The 20,256-nt window shown below is 40.0% G+C and overlaps 2 protein-coding genes across 6 annotated transcripts in view; one reads left to right on the top strand and one right to left on the bottom strand.

The window, feature by feature from the left end:
* Positions 1–235: 235 nt before the first annotated feature.
* On the bottom strand, positions 236–19,734 carry RBM18 (RNA binding motif protein 18). Of its 4 annotated transcripts, XM_036238970.1 has the most exons (8): positions 19,607–19,719; positions 17,242–17,349; positions 16,632–16,760; positions 9,589–9,715; positions 7,500–7,526; positions 6,705–6,791; positions 4,966–5,051; positions 236–2,161 (listed from the first exon to the last, which is right to left on the bottom strand). In XM_036238970.1, the coding sequence occupies exons 3-8, from the start codon at positions 16,742–16,744 to the stop codon at positions 2,002–2,004; spliced, it is 600 nt and encodes a 199-aa protein (XP_036094863.1). In that variant the 5' UTR covers positions 16,745–16,760; positions 17,242–17,349; positions 19,607–19,719; the 3' UTR covers positions 236–2,001. The 4 variants fall into 4 exon arrangements, with proteins under 4 accessions (XP_036094863.1, XP_036094864.1, XP_016011443.1 ...); XM_036238971.1 differs by lacking the exon at positions 17,242–17,349 and having other exon boundaries at positions 19,607–19,734; XM_016155957.2 differs by lacking the exon at positions 7,500–7,526.
* Positions 19,722–20,256, top strand: part of MRRF (mitochondrial ribosome recycling factor) — a 48,544-nt gene continuing 48,009 nt past the window's right edge. Inside the window, exon 1 of one of the 2 annotated variants that reach the window (XM_016155956.2) lies at positions 19,722–19,825. The gene's annotated coding sequence lies outside the window, so the exon portion shown is untranslated. The remainder of the gene's footprint in view (positions 19,826–20,256) is intronic. The other variant, XM_016155955.2, reaches the window with a different exon arrangement.

Below are 20,256 nucleotides of genomic sequence, written 5' to 3'. Positions count from 1 at the left end.
AGCAAGAAGAGCTCCTCTCACTTCTCTCCTCTAACGACGGAAGTGGGCAGGCATAAAGGTGGGAAGAATTGCCCGAGAGGTCACCTCTAGCCAGAGCCTTTGGTAGGGAAAGCACCTGGAAACAGTCCTCCTCCCCTCGCCCCCGCACTGGCCCCAGTTCTGAAGGGAAACAGGCCACCAGAGAGCTACGGTCCTTATTCCAGAAAATGGATGAGAGAAGACACAACCACACAGACACTGTCTTACATTTATTCACACAGAGTAATAAGAATCAGTACAAATAATAAACATTGCTTTAAATACAAATAAATAGTTCTGGTTTCTAAAGGAAACAGCTCTAGATAATTCAAAGTTAAGTATTTCCTAAGTTCCTATTAAAAATAGAAGACTATTTTGCATTAAGTAAGTCCTACTCCACTACAACCCTTTGAGGACTTAAGGATAAAATGGTGAATTCTATACTCTTAAGAAGTCACCAGAAAAATGGGAGATGCTGCTCCCACCTCCCTGTACTATCCCCCCAAAGGAAGGAGAGTTACTTGCATCATAGACAGAGCTAATAAATGCGGAAAGTATTTAATATCTAAAGATATCTAAAAAGATTTACCTTGGGAAAGGTGATATGAATTTCTCTGAACCAGTTCTGTGAATTCTGAAACCTTGCTATATGCTGAGGTTTTGGTTCAAGTGTCCTAAATTTATTTATGCTCACAGGAAGACTTAAGTTCTTACAATGAAAGCTTTCTCTTGCTAGGAATGATAATGGTAAAAAGTCTGTAATCACTAAGAATGGCACCTAGGGCATAAAAAATTATTTACCTGGTAAAGAAGCAACGGCCCTGCTCAATGAAACAGTCCGTCAACCTGGCACCAAAATGACCAAAACTGCCGAGAGAAACACGCTCCCAAATAAATACGATTTATTTTCCTATTATTATAAGTCATGCAGACTTTCAAGCCTTTAAAAACCACATAAAACATGAGGTCACTACAATCTTGGTGCCAGGGTAGTGCCTGCTCCATTGACTGTGTCCACTGCATGTCCCCACTTCACCCCCCACAAGACAATTCAATTTCTTCTACTCAGACCCTAAACAATGATTAATAAATATGTTTGATAGAGATCAATATAGAAATGTTTACGTTTTCAAAGAAAGTTTGCATTTCTATTTAGATTGACCATGATACAATTTCAAATAGAACACTCTCATGCTATAAAAACAATCTCATGCAATAAGTGCAATTTCAAAAGCTCCACGTTAGTAACAACATTTGGTGTTATCGAAGGCAGGATTATTTTGATTTTTTAAAAATGATCACTATAGAATAAAAGTTGGACTTCCAAATAGAACTTCTGTTGTGGTATAAAATGCTAAATTTGATTCTATAGTTTTGTCGATGCAAACGATTTTAAGACATACACTGTGTTTTCCTACTTGGGATTTTAAAACAATAAGCACAATTCTTAAAAAGACAACTGCAACATTTGCTCAACGAACCAGTTCCCTTTTGCCAAGAACCTTTTCCTTTTTAGTCCAGTTGGAGGGACAGTTCTGAACATGATTCAAAATCTCACTTCTTTCCCTGCCTCTTTTATGTTGCAGACACTGGAGCCCAGAAAAATGCTCTATTTCTTTTAAGACAGACGATAATAAATTTAGTTTCCTGATTTGAATAATAACACTTTTCATGTTTGCCTTTCTCTCTGGCACACTATATAATGTTTGAGAAGTTACAAATCCAAACAAACCAGCCAACTAGAGCATCCCAGTGTTCAAATCACAATTGGATACAATCCTATTTATTCTGGATGATGCTCAATTCCACACATACTTCAGAGTAGAAACATCCATAGGAACATCCAAAAATGTTATGTTACCAAACTCTAACATCTGATTGTGCGCTGTTGGATAGTACCAGTCACATCGAAAAAGTACAAAGGCAGAGGATTTCAGGTGCGGAGATCAATTTTGCTTTTGCTGCTACCGTGATTCATAACCATCATCTTCGAGATTTCCAAGCTGTTCTAGAATAAGGAGTAGTCCTTTTTTTATCTGGTGGTTTAAAGTAGGAATAGACAGGTGCTGCTGGATACTCAGCATCCGGATTTTCTGCCATCATTTTTAGCTTTGCTTCAATGGCTTTTATTTTTGCAGTGACACTGGAAAAAAGATAGTAGAGGATCAGAGTGGGCCTGGGTGTGTTTGGAAAATACTAGTGTATTTCATCTTCCTTGTGCCCCTTATGTGTATCAGAGAAGCAAGAAGACACTCAAATATGAACATTCAAACATTTCATATAAAATATACACAAAAAATGCTGCTGCCATTTTAAGAAACAGATCAGTCACAAAAAAAGTCACGAAAAGACAATAATACTGTATGATTCTACTTAATTGACATACTTAGTCAAAATCATAGACAGAAGGTAGAATGGTGGTTGTCAGGGACTAGAGGGGAGGTGGGAATAAGGAGTTATTGTTTAATGGGCATAGTTTCAGTTTCACAAAAAGAATTATGGAGGTGGATGCTAGTGATGGTTGCAGAACATTATGCACGTATTTAATATCACTGAACTATATACCTAGAAACTAGAAAAAAATAATTCATGTAGGATTGAAAGCAATGATTTTAAGATAGGTTATATTCTCATTTTGCAGATGAAGAAACTGAGGCACAATATTACTCTGCTCAATGTTATATAAGCCAGTATGTGGTACAGATGAGATCTGAAAACAACCTGACTCCACAGCCCATGCCAGTAAATATTACACTGTACTATCTTTTGAATCACTGAATGATAATGAAATGCATCCTGGAAATCGTGTAAAGTTACTTTTTCCTGACAACTGTGTGTTATAAAGGCTATCATTTACAAAGTGCTTAAAAAGAACCAGGCACTGTGCCCAGCATTTGCATTAAATTGTTTCAAACCCTTGCACCAATACTGCCAGAGTTATCATCCACATTTTATGAAGAAACACATGCAGAAAGGTAGTGATTTGCCCAGGTTCACACGGTTATTGCATTGCAGGGCCAGGATTCAAGCCCAATTTGTTTATATCCAAAGCCCTTGCTCTTCCCTCCCCATCAGGATGGGAGCTGAGCAGCCCAATATTAGGGAGAAGGGGTGAGGAGACACTGAAAAATTGTAGAGAATTCCAACCAATTAAGGTCACTGCTATCCCTGAACCAGGATGCAAAGCACTCTGGCAGTAGGTATTTTTTGGCTCATGGTTCCCTTTATTTTCCATTCTTGATGTTGTCGATGGTCTACTGCCAGAGTGAGACACTCAGAAGGGAATGTATACAAGGTCGTTTAGACATCCTCAAAAGGTATACATCTGTCACACATACTCATAATTTTAAATGAGCACTGTAAATTAAGGAACTAAGTTACAATAAAAAAGAACACTGAGGTATTACTAAGATGCACTCCAGCAACTCTTTCATTAATGGGACAGCCAGCCATTCGTCCTGTGTGAGCCACAGGGAAACCACCTTCTCTAACTGGACATATATGTTATCATATATGTTATGAGGTTCTCTAGATTAAAAAATAAATAGAAAACACTGGGTTATCTAGGAAAAAGTACAAACACTAAAAATAAGAAACTAAAGACACCTTCGCTGTAACATGAGGACTAGCAAGCATAAATACATTACTCCTTTCCCAATAGGAATTAAGATTTATGAAAACTTCCACAGACACCAATCTGTGATCAAGGAGGTTCAGTCTCATGGGGAAAATAGCACAGTGGATATAAACTCCTAGTGAATCTAGAGACATCATAATTTTTTTAAAAAAAATTTCTGGTAGAACAAAATGATAAAGCAGCACAAAATTAAGAAATATCAATGATATTAAACTTAAATTAGTAACTAAAATATTAATTCTATTTTACCAATTTCACCCCTCCTGACAACATCTCAGGATCGCCTTCCCCCATAGTTTAATGAGATGCTTGTAACTCTGTTTTGTTTGGTATGGGTAATACACAAGAAAGGATTTTTGTTTGTTTTCTGTCTGGCCCTCCATCCAAACTGGCACTACGTTCCTGCCTTTATGACTGAGTGTTGCTTTCAAATCCTTATAAATCACTGACACTTCACATATCTTCCCCGCCTCCCCTGGAAAGGGCTTTAGAACTGTATTCCTGCATTTACAGCTTGGAGTTTCTCTGAAGGAGTAGCTGAAAGACTGGATTTTAAAGTCTGGTAGAACTGGCTTTGAGTGTGGACTCTGCTATTTGCTACCTGTGTGATCTTGGCCAAGATATTTTACCTCTCTAAACTTTAGTTTCCTTGTACGTAAAATGGGAGTAACAGTACTTTAACAAGAACTTTTATGATAATTAAATGGCATATGGCAGGTAAGGTGTTTGGCACAGTGCCTGCTTCACAGTAAGCTCCATAAATCCTGGCTATTGTTATTGTTAAAATTTCTCCCTAGGCTACAATGCAAAAAAACCCAAAAAACAAAACCCCAAACATCTCCTATCCAAACTCTACTTCTGCTCAACCATCCACTTAACCTCCCCTTTCTCTACCCAACCTTTAGTTCCTTCTGTTTTGAATTAACTCCAGAAGAAGTAACTGACAATTTGTACTTACTAGTACCAAAACTGTTATAGTTGCTAAAACGGTACATAGAATCAAAGTGCTGCAAACTAAAATTCTGAATAAAGGAACTCATGGAGGAATGACTGTACAATGCTAAATACCAAAGAGACATAAGGCCTCATTAAAATGCTTGTTTTTAAGGTAAAGACTGTGTCTGCTTTATCTTTGTATTCCCAGTGCCAAGCACAAAAGCTAGTACCTCTCTCAACATGTCAAAAGTTAGTTGATTCTACCCTAAATTAAGGGTCGGAAGATTTACCAGAGTATGAATGAAGGCTGGGAATGAAGAAATGGCTCAAGCTCCTGAATAACTGTTGTGTCTTTCTACAGTACACCATCTTACCTTAGGTTGGACTGAGTGGGCTCAGTGCTAGAGGAGGGTTCAAGACTGATTGGAAGGATCTTATCATTCTTGTTATGATCATACCTCTGAAAGAAAGAAAAAGGGAGATTATTTCACCTGGGCAAAAACCAGCTCTTTACTGTGAAGTGTGGGTTCATGAATTCCAACCCCATCAGTGTATTGTCAGTGCATTTCTAGACAATTTTACGACTGCTTTACATTTATAATTAATGTAAAACTCCAATTTTTTTGGCCTAAAAGCTATAAATTTAGAAAAAGGAGTTTAGAAGAAACCTCCCATCTAGCTATTAGTCCTCCTTATTGGGTAGAGAAAGAATTTCAACTTTCAAATTCACAGATGGCACAGATACACAGCAGGACTACCCTCTTACCTTCTCATTTTAACTGCCACCTCCAAAACATTTTAAAATATTACTATATTTTTGCAAAGTACCAAAGCACAATAGTCAACTCTTAACAAGACTGAGTGGAGAAGAAAAGTAGAAACAGCTTGCAGCCACTGACATAGAAAACATTTTCCAGTAAAAGTGCAGTTAAATTTGATGTCAGATAATTATATACTTCCTGTAAAAAGTGAATATAATATTAAAGAGCAATCAGGAGCCTCTGGTCAAAAAGACTTGTAGGAGAAGAGAACTGTGAGGCACAGAGAGTCTCAAATGAAAGACAGGAATTTCTCTTGCGTGCCTTTTCAATGAGATGCAGAATGAGAAAATGACAGCCAGTTTGGCAAATGAGACTTGATTTTCTTTTGAGCAAAAAAGCACTTGGTAATTCTCTTGTTGTTTCTATTTTTAAGGCAATGTGTCCTAGAAATTGAGAAGATTCTGCGACTACCTGAAATACTCATATGGATCCAAAGCATCTGAACTCAGTTTTTCAGCGTGGACACTGAGCCCAAGTGTTTAATTTCTGACTCTTTACTGGGAAGCCTGTTAGGTAGGGAGTCTCTGATCAAAACCGCATGCTCCTGTAGCTAAAGAATGAAGCTCCCATTTTAACTGTCACAAATCTTTTCGTAGGCAGGTATGTCAAGACTCCACTGCAGAAGGAAGAGAATCACTCTTGGGATTCCTCCAGTACATCTACTTCGCCACTCCTGTACCACCTATGACAAAGAGCCATTCGTTTTTTTTTTTCATGGTCATTGCTTTTCCAGTGCATTTTCTCTTGGGACACATAACGCAGTGTGCTACTTCTCAGGCCTTGAAGACAATACAGACACTGCAAAGTCCCCAAAATAACTAAAAATCACTGGCATAATGAGATGCCAGTGCTTTAAGTGCTCATGCAAACTACCCATTTCCCAAGCATTTAGAATAAACATATTCAAATTCTTCACAGAATGGAGAGGCTGGGAAGAGTCTAATAATGCCTAAAGCGACTAATTTTTAAAATAAATACATTTTTTTCCTCAAAAGAACCACCCCACCAAAAAAATGATAGAGGTCTGAGTATACACATCAGCCACATGGAAAAATCAATCAAAAACAGAATCTGTGGGTATGTGGAGAGAAACAATAAAGGAACTTAATCCCTCCTGAGATGTTTCTCAAAAGAAAAATCTGGCAACACACATGGTAAATACGAACAGGAGACCAAAGTATGGCTGTTCCAGATGTGAAGAGACTGAGATGCAAATGGGTAAGTGGACAACTGTCTCTTGAAAGACTCATTTAGGAAGAGCTGATACTGTCTTCTTAGCATGTCAGACTTACCTTTACTTGAGCATGTGCCCACCGCACCACCAGCTTCTTAGACAGAGCCAGCTTGCCATTGAGACACTGGATGGCCTGTTCTGCTTCCTGTCCAGGAAAGGGACTACAGTTAGTCAAAAGGCTTACAATAAAATAAAGGGAGAATAAAAAAAAGGGTATGATTTTCTTCAGTCAGTAAAACAAAAATTTAACTTCTGGCTGTCATTTACGGGCAGTGTAGTATTTGGCAGGACACTTAATCTCTCTGAATATTAGCTTTTTTACCTGTAAAATATGATACTACTACTTTTTCCTCATTGGTTGTTGTGAGAAGCACAGGAGTACATGTAAAGCATGGAGCATATGGTAAGCACTCAACCAGTGTTAGTTAATAATATTGTTCCTATTAGGTAATAACTTTCTTACTTCTGTTAGGGCAGCACCTACTGCAGCAAGAAATTGTACTTCCCCCACCAAGGAGCCCGGACTAAGGCTTCTACTCCCTGGATCCATAGTGAGAAACAGTAATGGCTTCAAAGGACATGGGAGCGAAGGAAACTAGGCCGGAAAAAGCAGAAGTGAGTCAAAGAAATTATGAGCAAGGTATTTGTGTGAGCCAATCTATGCACCTGGCTTTCAGAGCCAAAAGTTCCCTCCCCCTTCCCTATCAGATATAGAAGCAACAAGGTTGAAAGGAATTCCTGAAACTGGGTAACGGGCACTCTAGGACATTCCCAGGAAGCCTGGCTGTACTGTTCCATCCTGCCAAGCCTTCTCTGCTCCATTTGTAGCCATGAGGCATCTGGCCAAGCGTACCCCATGTTTACTGGAGGTGAAGAAGCCCTAAAGGAACAGGAAGAGAAACAGGAGAACCTATTTGAGACTGTGGAATAAGACTAGCAGGCATTCCAATCTAATTTTACTGATGATTCTCTTATTCCTCTGGAGCTCGCCAGCATAACATTAGACAAATATTCACTGGGTACCCACTATGTGTCAGGCATTAGTCACTGGCATCCTTGCTTCACTACAGCACATGACGTTAAAGGGATAGATGAGAGACATTTCATTCTTTGTGAATCAGAATATACACAGCACTATTAATTTTGTAGCATCAGCGGTAATAAGATGCCATAAAGAGACAAATGCTTTAAAAGATAATTTCCTATCTCTGTGCCCTGTGTCAAAAGTCATGTATTCAACATTATTATTAAATGCCAACTATGTTTTCATATGTACCCTTATCTATTTTCTCAACTTTCTATAAGGTAAAAGGCATGTGTGTTTTTAATTCCCATTTTCAGATGAAAACCGAGGTCAAAGGAGGTTAAGAAACTTGCCCAAAGTTAATAAATAAAAGAGTCAAAAATAGAAGCTAGGCTTCATGACTCCTAGTCCAGTGTTTTTAAACCAGTGTCTAGCCCCCACATGACCACTAATTTCAGCTGTCTTTAAGAATCCTCATCACATTCTATGACTGAGAAAGAATAAAGTATTTAAAAATGCTAACCATATTGGGCATTCCTTCGGTTTCCCCCAAAAAACTTGAACAATAAGAACAGCAATGTATCACTTACTGCCTATCACATCTGTAAAAAATTAGAGGAAATAAAAAAAAAACAACCCAGCACTGGTCAGGACAAATGACACTCTCATACAGTCTCAGAAAATACTGATACATCACTGCTCGGTGACAATCTGGCAGTCAAATTAAGAAAAAATACGTATGGCCTTTGTTGACACTACTCCATTTTCATGAATGTAGTAAATATGCACATACAGCTATAAATATATTTGCTACTAAACTTATACTCATGAATCATTGGCAAGAACTGAAATAGCTAACAACTAGTCAAATAACTTATATGTTCATATAATGAAGTACTATGCAGTCATCAAAAGTCCTGTCGACTAGCATTTAAACCAAGGTCCGTTACATCTAACAAAATGTATAAATATTAAAGATATAGGTCAATGAATTTTTATATATATATATATCTATACCAATAATATCATGACACGGACTGTTATCTTGATGGGTATTAGGTGATAGAAAAAAATTGAGTACACTCTGAGTGGTGGTAAACAGAACCATATGACCCTATTTGTGTTATAAACTACAGATGTGTGTATGTGTGTGTGTGTATGAAGTCTTCCAGGGTTGTTGTTTTGTTTGTGCGAATGTGAAGAGACTAGAAAGATACCTAATTAAAGATGTTTTACTTTTATAAAGAAGCAACATCCAAATATAATTATGAATAAAATAATAACTAGGCAATGTTCTCACATATAACCAGTAAAGTTATAGAACATTAAGCAGAATTTCTATATTAAATAACATTCAAATTCAAGTCCTTTATTAATGCAATCTATTCTAAGGACTAAATTTTAATATAAGATACATGTATGTAACGTGGTTGAGGTTGGACATTTTCTTCCTCCATATATATTTAAATTCATATACATTTATTCTGAGACACTGAGAAGGGTACATTTTTAAGAAATCAAAATGAAAGAGTTTGTGGGCGGCTCACCACAGACAGGGAAGGCTTCTGCACCCGCGGGAAAAACTGATAAAAAAAGGAAGCCCCGTTGGTCAGCTATGAAAGGGAAAAGCAAAATGGAACGGAGAGGAGGGTGCCCATGTGCTGGACGTGGCATCCCTGAGCATGTGGTCAGGAAAGCAGGCCAGCGGCCCTAGTCTGAGAGCCTGGGCGGCGAGCAGAGTTTGGAAGCTGTTCACTACCTCATTTGTTTACCAAGGATCTCCTTTAGGACACAGAACAAGGCACAGAGAGACGAATCAGACATGGATGGTCCCTGCCCATGAGGAACCACTATTCTAGTAGTTAAGGAGAGATGAACAAATACCATGAGAGAGTATGAGAATATAAGTATCAGTTACCTGCTTAGTTTCAAAGTTAACAAAACAGTACCCTCGAGGCTGTCCCTCCAAAGCACCTGACTTGTGGAAGAGGAAGTCGAACTGCTTCACGGTGCCAAACTTCTGGAGGAGCTTCAGGAGGTGGTATCTGTGGACAAGGAACAGCCCATGAGCTGGGAATCTGTTGGCCACTCGGCCTGACTTCAGAGAGATAAAAGCAGGAGATAATTTACCCCAGGGATAAAATCTCACGCCCCCGCCCCCTGCCTTCCTCCAAACTGCACTGTTAGTTTATTTGGCAAACAGAGTTGTTTGCCTCTATTTGGAATGGGAACTAGAATTGTCATGGCTATGCGTCTGTCCAGCACAAAAATACCAAACAGAAAACCACACCTAACAAACAGCTGTCTGGCCCACAAGCACCATTTGTTTTTCTTTTGGAGAAAAGCTCAAAAATAGTGTCGATTTATTTATTTTTAATTTCTTGGCAATGAAATAGTATTTGTGAATAACTACAACTCCATCAGACACACCCACATTTCAAAAGCCAAAGCCTACCCTATCTCAAAAATAAACAAAGTAACAAACACATACAGTCACACAAAGAAAACAACCCTGGAAGACTTCCCTATTAGATTTCACAGTCATTAACCCCAAACTGCACTTGTGAGAAATTCTGCCCAAAACCAAGTCACAGCTAGTGGCTTGAGAGTTACAATTCCTGATTTGACTGAATGTCAAGACAATGTGGAACCACAACATGACTGAGTCTGGTCTCACACGGGGCAAAGGAACCCGGCCAGTCCCATAAATCATGCAGCCTTAGTTGCTTAACACAGTTTATACTCTGGAGCATGGCTGAACAAAAAATATTGATGGCCAAGGAAGAAATTTATTCCTGGCAGGAGGTTCTCTCCGAGCTCCGTGTGCCATTCTGCCCCTCATTCTTTTCCTGATTCCTTTCTCTAAAACTTATTTGGTTTCTATAGAGCTTTTAAGTTATTCAAACAGATGTGGCCTTAACAGGTTGCTGTGGCCAATCTCAATTCCGACTTCCTGTCATCTGATGTAAGGGTGAGACAAACCAACAGCTCTCCCGTTTCCTTTTCCTTTGGCCTTCCTCCTGGCATCCTCCGTGCTATTCAAACGGAGTCAAGGCTTTCTCTAAACAATGCTGTCCCTGTGATACTAAAAAGGTATCAGCCCACATGCTAAATCTGTTATTACTGGGAATTCTACCCCACAGGGAGTCAGTAAAGCTGTCTTTATAGCCACATTTTTATTCACATTGTTTTCTAGGAGTAACCTCATCAAGATTTTATTCTGGAGTAAAAATCTCCTTTGGGAGGCAGAAATATATAAAACGGATCATAAGCTATACTAAATTTGACACTAATGCACATCAACAAGCAAGCCCCTTATCCTGGATCAGGTGCCTGACACGGTGGAGCAAGGAAGACATAATACAGGTCCTACCCTGGGGCAGGATGCACAGATCCTGGGGCATGTTGTGGATATTCGCCTGGTCTGTAAACCTGTTTTGAAAGGAAGAGCACTGTAACCCTCTTGTTTCCAAACTCTCAACTCCCATTAGGAGACCTAAACTGCTAGTGAGAATGTAGGAGGTGATTCTTCAAGGGAAAGGGAGACCTCAAAGGCAAATTTCTGGTTTTCCTTGATTTTTTTGAATAGCTTGCAGCAAGGGTGAGTCTCTCAAATGCACAGATGGATGGGCTAAAAGAGTTTCCCCCAGCTGCATCTTCCACTTACTATATCCATTCAAACCCTAACACTGCACCAGTTGCAATGAATGGTGGGCAAATCCGTTTTTTTAAAAATAATCTAAGAGCTACTATGGGCTGGTCATCTTTTCATTAGCTCCATTCTGCTTAATAGCAGGAAGGTAAGGCGATCGGCATTTCCTAGGAAATGAATTTTAATTTACTCAAGGAAAAAAACTGCCGGCAGATTATTCTTTGAAAAGCTAACAAATATGTTCTGCCCAAGAAGTGCGACCTTAAGATTCCAGGAACATCTGCTTAGGTCTGTTTCTTTCAACTTCTCCAGGATTACTTTTCTTGTTTGATAATTTCTTAAAATTATCGGAACACCGAAACAAAAGGAATGAAATGTTTACTATTTTGCTTCCTGGAGATGGGGACTGCAAGCTCTGATAGTGAAAAAAGCCTGAAGACTCTTGCTTTCACATCTGCAAGCACTTTCATCTGCTGCTAAAGTAAGGGAGAGCTCACTACACATCAGAGCCTTGCTTCACTTAAGGAAATGTGCGCCCTGCGGCCTTCAGGAGCTGGAGAATTAGTCCTCCAGTTCCATACATATTTCTGCAACTTAATCACTAGTAAAATGGCCTTCCCGCCTAATAGTAGAGAAGTAATAAATCTATGCAAATGTTAAAAGAGACACCTACTATGTGTCACGAACTATATTAGGCACTGGGACTATTCAGATGACAACTAGGGTCCTGCCATCAAGGACCCCACATTCTGGTTAGAGGGAGATATGTAATCAGACAATTACAAAACAGGGTCATGCTTGCACATACAGGTATATACATAAGCATAAAGATGAAGAAGACCAGTTGTGCAGGGAAGGTGATGGTTAGTGAATACCACATGCACAAACATAAGGGTGGAAAGAGTCTGATCCACTGGAAGAGAATGGGGGTAGGCAGTAAGAGATGCGACTGCAAGGCAGGTAGGAGACAGGTTGTGAAGGATACTGCATGCTTAGGAAGGGGATTTTAATTTGATGCTGTAGGCAATGGGAAACCAACGAAATGGCATTTAAGATGGTTTTTGGTGCAAGATTTGTTCTAAAGAAAACTTTCTTTCCGAACTTATAAAAAATTTTATGTGCGGGTCTTTATGTTCTATGCTGTATGCAATGGACTGGTCTTACTGTGTTTCAAATTTAATTAAATGTAAACGAACAGTAGAGGCTGTTTTGTGCAAACCAAGGTATGAAGAGCACAGGCAACGAAGGAAAAATAATGAATGGGCTGACAGAAAAAAGGGATTTTTCAGGTGTTAACAGTGTTCTTTCATGTGTTCTAGTTTATCCATGAAATTCAATATCGGAAGGACATTTCCACCTGGAGAGCTCTCTACTGCTTACAAGTTTACTTAACATTCCTCAAAATGACCTTCCCTCCACAAACTGATTGCCCCTCTCTAGCTACCCCAGTGGTCAATGTGAACATAATTCTTTTACATTTCTCGGGGAAGAAATATTAGGATCATCTTCAACTCTCCACTTCTCTTCAATCACTCTTTTCATCTCTCAGACTTACCACTGGTCTCCAAGTTCACTGTCTCGACCTAGGTGATATTAATGGCAGGTCTGTAGCTATCTTCATCTTCAGTCTTTGCTCCTCTAATTCACCCTACATATTGATGTCCAACTTCCCTACTAAAACATCACTTTCATGATGTCTGTCTCCTGCTAAACACCTACAATGAGTCTCTTCTATATGAAACTCAAGCTTGTCTGAATAAATTTTAAAGATCCTGTCTTAACCTGATAATATCCTATCCAACTATTTTCATTATCATTTAGTATTCAACCTCTCCGTTAGTCAAAAAGGTCTTCTTGACATTCTGCTCACACATAACAATCTTTCTGACTCCTACTATACAACTTTATTTATGATTCACCCTCCATTTGGAATGTCCCTTCTTTTAGACTTTCTCCTGGCTTTGTTCCTCCTCATACTTCAACTTATGCACGGTGCAGTGGCTATTAATTTGGCTTTCTATACAGCATATTTAATATTTGATAAAGAAAACAGTATTAATCCTTTTGGAGGAAACCACAACGTGGAAAATAGAAACTATCTAAGGACATAAATTTTTTAAACTTCTCTGTTGAAGGCACTAATAATATTCAGAGGTGTTGTTTTACCTTTAGTTAGACAGTTAGACTGGGTCCCATAACAATTTAAAAGAAGTCCTTACATTTTAAAATTTAGAATAGGACACTTTAGGTTATAACTATTTAATCATGTGGGCTATTTGAATATTGTACAAAGAGCACTAATTTATTATGTGGGCTGTTAGAATATTTGTAGAAAGAGCACCAATTTAGGTTGTGGGAAATAAGTCTTATCATTAACTACTCCAGGAAACTGAGTCAACTCACTTAACTCTTCCTATAAAACAAGGAAAATATTATCTGTTATACTTGCTTCACAAGGTTGTTATGAGCTTAAATAAGAGGAGCGAATGCAACATTAGAGCTAGAAGAAACATTCAGATCATTTAGTTGACTATTTTCACTTTAAAGGTAAGAAACATGAGGTCTAATGGAGTTGAGAGGAATCAGAACACATTAGAAAGAACAAGGGTTTGGCATTTGCTACCTCCATAAATAAGAGTACATCATCACTCCCCTAAAACCCAATCCTTACAATCTATTTAGTCATACAGATAACATATTCCTGGCCTCTAGGATGGCCCTAAAATGGTCAGTAGTACAAACACAAAGTGAACGCATATAAAAAAGCAGCAGAATAGAGTGCTAGAGAGTCAGCAATGCATATGCTGTCGAGAGAATGGACACCCTACTATAACTTGAGCCAGACACAGATTAATAACTCACAAGCACACACACACGGGATGACTAGAATAATAAAATAAACTGAAAAACTGAGTGAGAAAGTTTTTAACTGCCATTGTTTTACATATCTCTGTAACTATTAATGACAGTAAATACATATTATACTTTGTCTTCTACCAAGAGGTAAGAAAGCATTGATATAGGATGGGCACTGAAATTAGTTTATAAAAGATATCAGGAAGGGGGGATGGTAAAGAGTATGAATATGTGCTTGAAAGAGGGATAAGAAAGGTTTTGTTGAAAGGGGAAAGTTTAATTATGAAAACTAGAAGGTGCTCTGTAAACTCTGTCAAGTCATTAGAAGTTTAGAGATCTGGGTTCAAATAATACTTTCTGAAATTGGACTATAAGCCAGATACCACAGGTTCCCCTAAGTTTTATCATGTAATCCTTCAATGTTTTGGAATGACCATATTTTAATAATTAGTCTAGGTCAACCATTACCTTGAGAGAAACAGGATTAATAAGTTTATATATTTCAAAAACTTGGAAGGAAATTATATATTTCCACAAATAAGACCTACCTTACTAAAATGTTACTTTTCTTTGCTATGGTTAAGCAAACTAAATGAGGTAATACTAAGCATTTCACGCTAATCATAAGCTGTGACTAGTAGTTATGTTCTTAAAAATAAATGTATTACCATTTAATAAATTGGTTTGTTTAACAGAAAAGATGTTTTAAAACAAGGACTTAGAGGAAAAAGAATAAAAATGATATCTGGTGATATAGAGGTGGGCAGCCATACGAAGAGCCAGCAAGGCCCCAATCTGCAGATTATTACTTAATATCCACTCTTGGCCTGATGTAAAAAATGCAGAGATAACCAGTTGGAAAAGTTCTGATTCAATGTTCCTATTAATGCTCTAACTGAAGAAAACACTCTTCCAATGTACGACATAAACTGAGGTAGCAGATGCCCATTTGAACCTTCCCGTCAAGCAGCAGGACACTATTAGAAGTGTCTCATTACAGAGAATTGCAGCCAAAACAATGAACGTTGTTTCCATGCTCCAGATTTCCATTCGGATCAGCAGAGGTGGGAACGGAAAACACTCTCCGGAGCATCCCCTCACAGCTTGGGGTTTGGATGATGGCAACAGTTTCTTTGATCAACAAACATTAATTGAGAGGCTGGGAAGATTTACACGTTCATCCTCAGAGCCAGGAGCCATAAATAGAACCAAAATCAATGCACAGTCTCTATTCCAGGGCTCCCAGGACCAACCTGGCATAACATGGAGCAAAACATCTAAAACAGCATCCTAATTTCTAGAGGGATCCAATAGTATCTACATTTAGCCGATTTGAGCTTGAGCAGTTTTAAGGAATTAAACTTTGTCACGTTCCTGATTCATTAGTTTACACTCCTTTTTCTCTCTCTTAATCCCAACCCTTAGATACATCTCCTCTCATCCCGGACTCTGAAGGTTCTCTTGTCCTTTCTCCCCTTGCCTTTAACACTACTACAAAGGGAGTAACTTCTGGGACGGATGATATCCTCCTCGTTTGCTTTAAGCACTGACCACATACAGCTCATTCCAGTCATCCTTTACTATTCTGCCACCAACCACCACCTTGCCTGCCCCTACTGAACTGGGAGAAGGAAAAAACCTTTCAATTCTCTTTGCTAAACAATTCCTTTCCACTGTAACATCCACAGTGGAAAGAGTGGGGAGTCAGGACAATTCAATTAGTTTTGTGGCAGTGGGCAAGGCACTTGTCTCTTGTGCTTCAGTTCCCTATACTGTAGGATAAGAGAGCTGGAACATATTGGAGGTTTTCAAGTGTGCTCCATGGAGCCCTGTAAGTGATTACCAGAGAAAGCAGGGGCCAAAAGGCTTGGTTGCATCTCTTCCTCGCTTTAATCAGAGCAGCTCTGAGCTCTTATTTTATATACATAGGTCCCAATTACTTTAAGGCAAGGTTCCTCAGAGTTAAGAAGTTTGAAAACTGCTTAGTATGGTACTTGGCATACAATAGTCACTCAAACCATTAATGAATCAATGAAAACCAAGGTGATTGGTGTTATCACTAAGATCCCTTCCAGCTCTGACCTTCCAGAGCTGTTTAACATGGAACGGCGTCAAGTGGTACCTCTCTGTCTATATGTGAAGGACTGACACTTCGGACTTCTGCCGCTGGTTCCTTCATGTTGGGGGAATTATGCCCAAAGCTGATTTTAGAGAATAACTTCCTGGTCACTGGGTACAAGGATTCTAATAGCTGACAACAGAACATCTTTGACAAGTAGAAACAAGTATATAGGTTTAAAGGATATCCAAGTCTATGTCCTTGCAGAAGAGTCCCAATGTAAGAAAAATATCATGACAGGGTAAAAGACTATCCCTTGAAAATCCTTCTGAACATCATCATCATCGGAAATATCCCAATTTATAGGTAATGAATCAGGATGACTTCAACTTACTCTGTAATTTTGGGGTCCAGGTTGCCAATCCATAACCGGTGTCCTTCCTGTAGGGAACCCTCTGACAGGATGGATGCATTCTCCAGGGGAAGAGTTTTGGTTTCTGCTTCCATCAATCTCTACGAAATACTAAAGGAAATGTGAACATTCAGACAGGAGAGAAGCAACACTGTGAATGAGACTTCAAATCCAGTTCAACAAACATTTATTCAAGGGCATGCCCTAGGCAGTCCTTCAAAGGCCTTGGTTATTCCACAACCAGGGCCCCAGCACCAGTTCTCTTGGGACAGATCCTCTGGCAGCCAGAAGGCAAAAACTTCCATGTAAGGTGAAAGGGGCGTGGCTCTGTGTGTAGAAACTAAAGTTTTCCTCTTTTGAAGCCAGAGGCTGACTGGGCAGAAGGCCAAAGTCTTTCCTACTACATGACACTCCAGTGCAACAACTGTCACCCAAAATAAGCCCTGGAAACCACCAGGGAGTCTTAATGACACTAAAGGTGATGGACAGGGAAGGGCAGCAGTACATCTCTTCCTCATGAAAGAGACTTAAGGCCATAGATTTTGGAGTTAGAACTGGGGTTGAAAGTACGTTGTATGACTTGGCATATTACCTGAACAGTCTAGGTCTCCGTTTCTTCATATATATAAACGGAAATAACAGTCCTTCTCTTACAGGGCCATGTGAAGATAGTGCATGAAAAAAACACTAAGCACTGCACCTGACAACAGTAAGTAATTAATAAATATTAGTTATTATCATATTTAATACTTGGGGAGAAACTGGAAGAGACTAACTTCCTTCTTAGTTATTCCATTTCCACCAGTTACTAGCTCTGTAACCTAAGGCAAATTACTCAACCACTCTGTGCCTCAGTTTTCTCTTCTGTAAATGGGAACAGCTCATACAAGTTGTGCAGATTCACTGAGTTCACACACCTAAAGCAATCAAACAATACATGACATCTAAGAAGCATTCAATTAACATTAGCGTAAATGATTACTAGTCTCAGTTCCTTAAATGTCTCATTTCACAGCCAAAAAACAAGGATGAGGCTTATGATGGAGACAGGAGTGGACAGAGCAAAAACCTGGGTGTGAGAAGACCTGGTTTGAAATTTTAGCATTTCCCCTGGAAGCCACTTGTCTCTAAGCTTGTGCCCTGCTTAAATCTTCAGGTTGCTGAGATGACCACGAAGGAGATGACAGATGCAAAATAAAGCTCTAGTAAATACTTAACGTGGTAGAGAAAAAAAAGGGGGGCTGGGAGGATGGCAGACTGTGCTGGACTTCAGAATTCCCTGCTAGAGAAAACACGTGTCCTATAACCAGAAGTGCCTTGGAGGTTAGTGCTGCAAGAATGTCTTAATTAATAACAGCAGCTGACATACATTGAAAACTGACAACACTTCTTACTTCAGCACAACCTATAGTTTAGCACACAGTACCCCCTAGGTAAGTGTTGAACATGTTTATCTACCCCCGCACATGAGGGTATTCTTCTTTTCCTCCATGTTTAATCTGTTCACTAATGTGTGACAAACAACGACCAATGGCTAAACCCCGGCCTATGTGCTGAAAACAGAGAAACGAATAAGCCGTAGCTCTTGCTTTTACCTCCTTCGAGAAAGGTGAAAAAGACGTAGATTCCCAGGAGTAAAGACAGGGGAGGAGAAACCTTTTGTTTTCTCCCTGCTTTACTTCTACTTTCTTACAGGTCATTCATTTAAAAACAAATTATCGAGATTCTACTTTTCTAAGTATTGTCCATGTACTGGAGACAGAGCAGGGAACAAGCAAGGTCTCTGCCCTCAGGGTGCTTATATTTGGAAGAGGAACAGAACAAGACTAAAGCAAAACAAAAAAACGAGATGTAATTTGTGATAAGTGTTGCAAACACAATTAAGCAAGGTGAATTGATGTGGAACCTGGGGTTGGACTACTTTAGAATTAGTGGAAAGGCCTCTAACAGAGATGACATTTGAGATGAGACTTGAATGATTGCCCTTCTGATTTCCTCATCAAAAATGACAGTAATATCAATAGCTACTTAGTATCACAGGAGGATGCCATCTTTAGTGGGAAGAGCACAGAAAATGTGGCCAAAAGAAATGCATTCAAATCTTGGCTTCTGTACCCAGTTGCGTAACTTTAGTAAGTCATGATCTCCCCTCAGGTTCTTCTCTTCAGAAAAGCTTTCCTTGATAGAGCAGAGCTCCTTGTCTCCATCAAAGTCACCTTTTTCTTTCCATTTAATACTAATTCATTGTGTTATTTACTGTTTTATCTTCTGTTTCCTTCACTTGAATGTAACCTGCTAAGGGAATGGGCACTGCCAATTTTGATCATGGTTCTACCTCCAGCGCTTAGTACACTGCCTGGCTCATGGCTGGTGCTCAGTATTTACTGAATGAATGAATCAATGAAGCAAGCCTTTCCTCTATTCAGAGCCTCAGTTTCTTCTTTCTTCCTAGAATGTACACAATTACCCTATCTCATGGGTCTTATGAGGCTTCAGTAAGACAATATCTGTGACAGATCAGCACAGCGCTTTTTGAGGAATGGTAAAGTGTAATAAGAAATCAAGATGGCACGTGACTCCGAATCCTTTGGGTATGCAATGACGAACGCTCCTGAGATTGTTAACTGAGTTTTCACAAAAATGCTTTTTCATCTATCCTCCCATCTGAGCTGCAATTACTCTGGAAGCTAGGAGTAGTCAATCTGGGGAAACTGAAGTGCAGAGAAGCAAAGGCACTTGTTCCTAAAAGCTACCAATAACGGCGGAGTCAAGCCTGGAACCCGAGCTTCCCGATCCAGGCCGCGAATTTCCAGATACGATGGGTCACTACTCGGATCGTTATTTCCGGGCCAGCGGCGGGACAATCCGGGGCGGGGCCTGAGAAGCCGTCTCCTAGGGCAGCCTCCCCTAGGAGCCCTTTGCGGGGCCGACGCTGTGATGCAGGAGCATAGACTCACCTCGTGGCCTCGGCGTCTTCCCCTCAGCTCATGCCCCCAAGGCAAGTACCGTCTCCGCGGTCGACCCGCGTCTAGACGCGTCGGGCTCAACACTGCTGGCTGCCAGGTCGCCGGTGACGTACTACGCCTGCGCCGCCGCACCGCCCCCGTGACGTCACGACGTCAGCGCCATCGCCGTCGCCGCGCTCGTACGAGTCTTAATATCCTGGGCAATAGCTGGTGAGTGGCCTCCGCATGGCCTTGAGGCGCGCGAGCGATCCTGGTGCTGGAGACGTCTACTCAGGGAGTCCTGAGGGACGTTAGGGAGCCTGACCATGACTCCCTGACAAGTTCTTTGCGAATCTGGCTTGACCTTTAAGGCTGGAGGCCGAACCTGTCGCATCAGCGGGTCTCAAGGCTTGGGGGCGGGGCTCGTCTCTTTGCTAGGAACTTACAGGGTGGGAGGGCGGGTCGCTTACTAAATTGTAGCAAGTATTTAGAGCCCAGTACCTGGCAGGAATATTAATTTTCAGAACATTCTCATGAAGTAGGTATTATTATCCCCCCCCCCCATGAAGAAACGTGAGGTCAGAGAAATAACTTTACTAGAGTCACGTGCCTGCTAATTCATGGAGCTTAAATTCCAAAGCCTCAACTTTTAACAATTGCTG

This window comes from Rousettus aegyptiacus, unplaced genomic scaffold, assembly GCF_014176215.1.
Source record: "Rousettus aegyptiacus isolate mRouAeg1 unplaced genomic scaffold, mRouAeg1.p scaffold_m13_p_3, whole genome shotgun sequence".
In the NCBI taxonomy this organism is placed as follows: domain Eukaryota; kingdom Metazoa; phylum Chordata; class Mammalia; order Chiroptera; family Pteropodidae; genus Rousettus; species Rousettus aegyptiacus.
The sequence above is the reverse complement of the archived record's forward strand: the minus strand, read 5'-3'. Positions and strand labels throughout refer to the sequence as shown.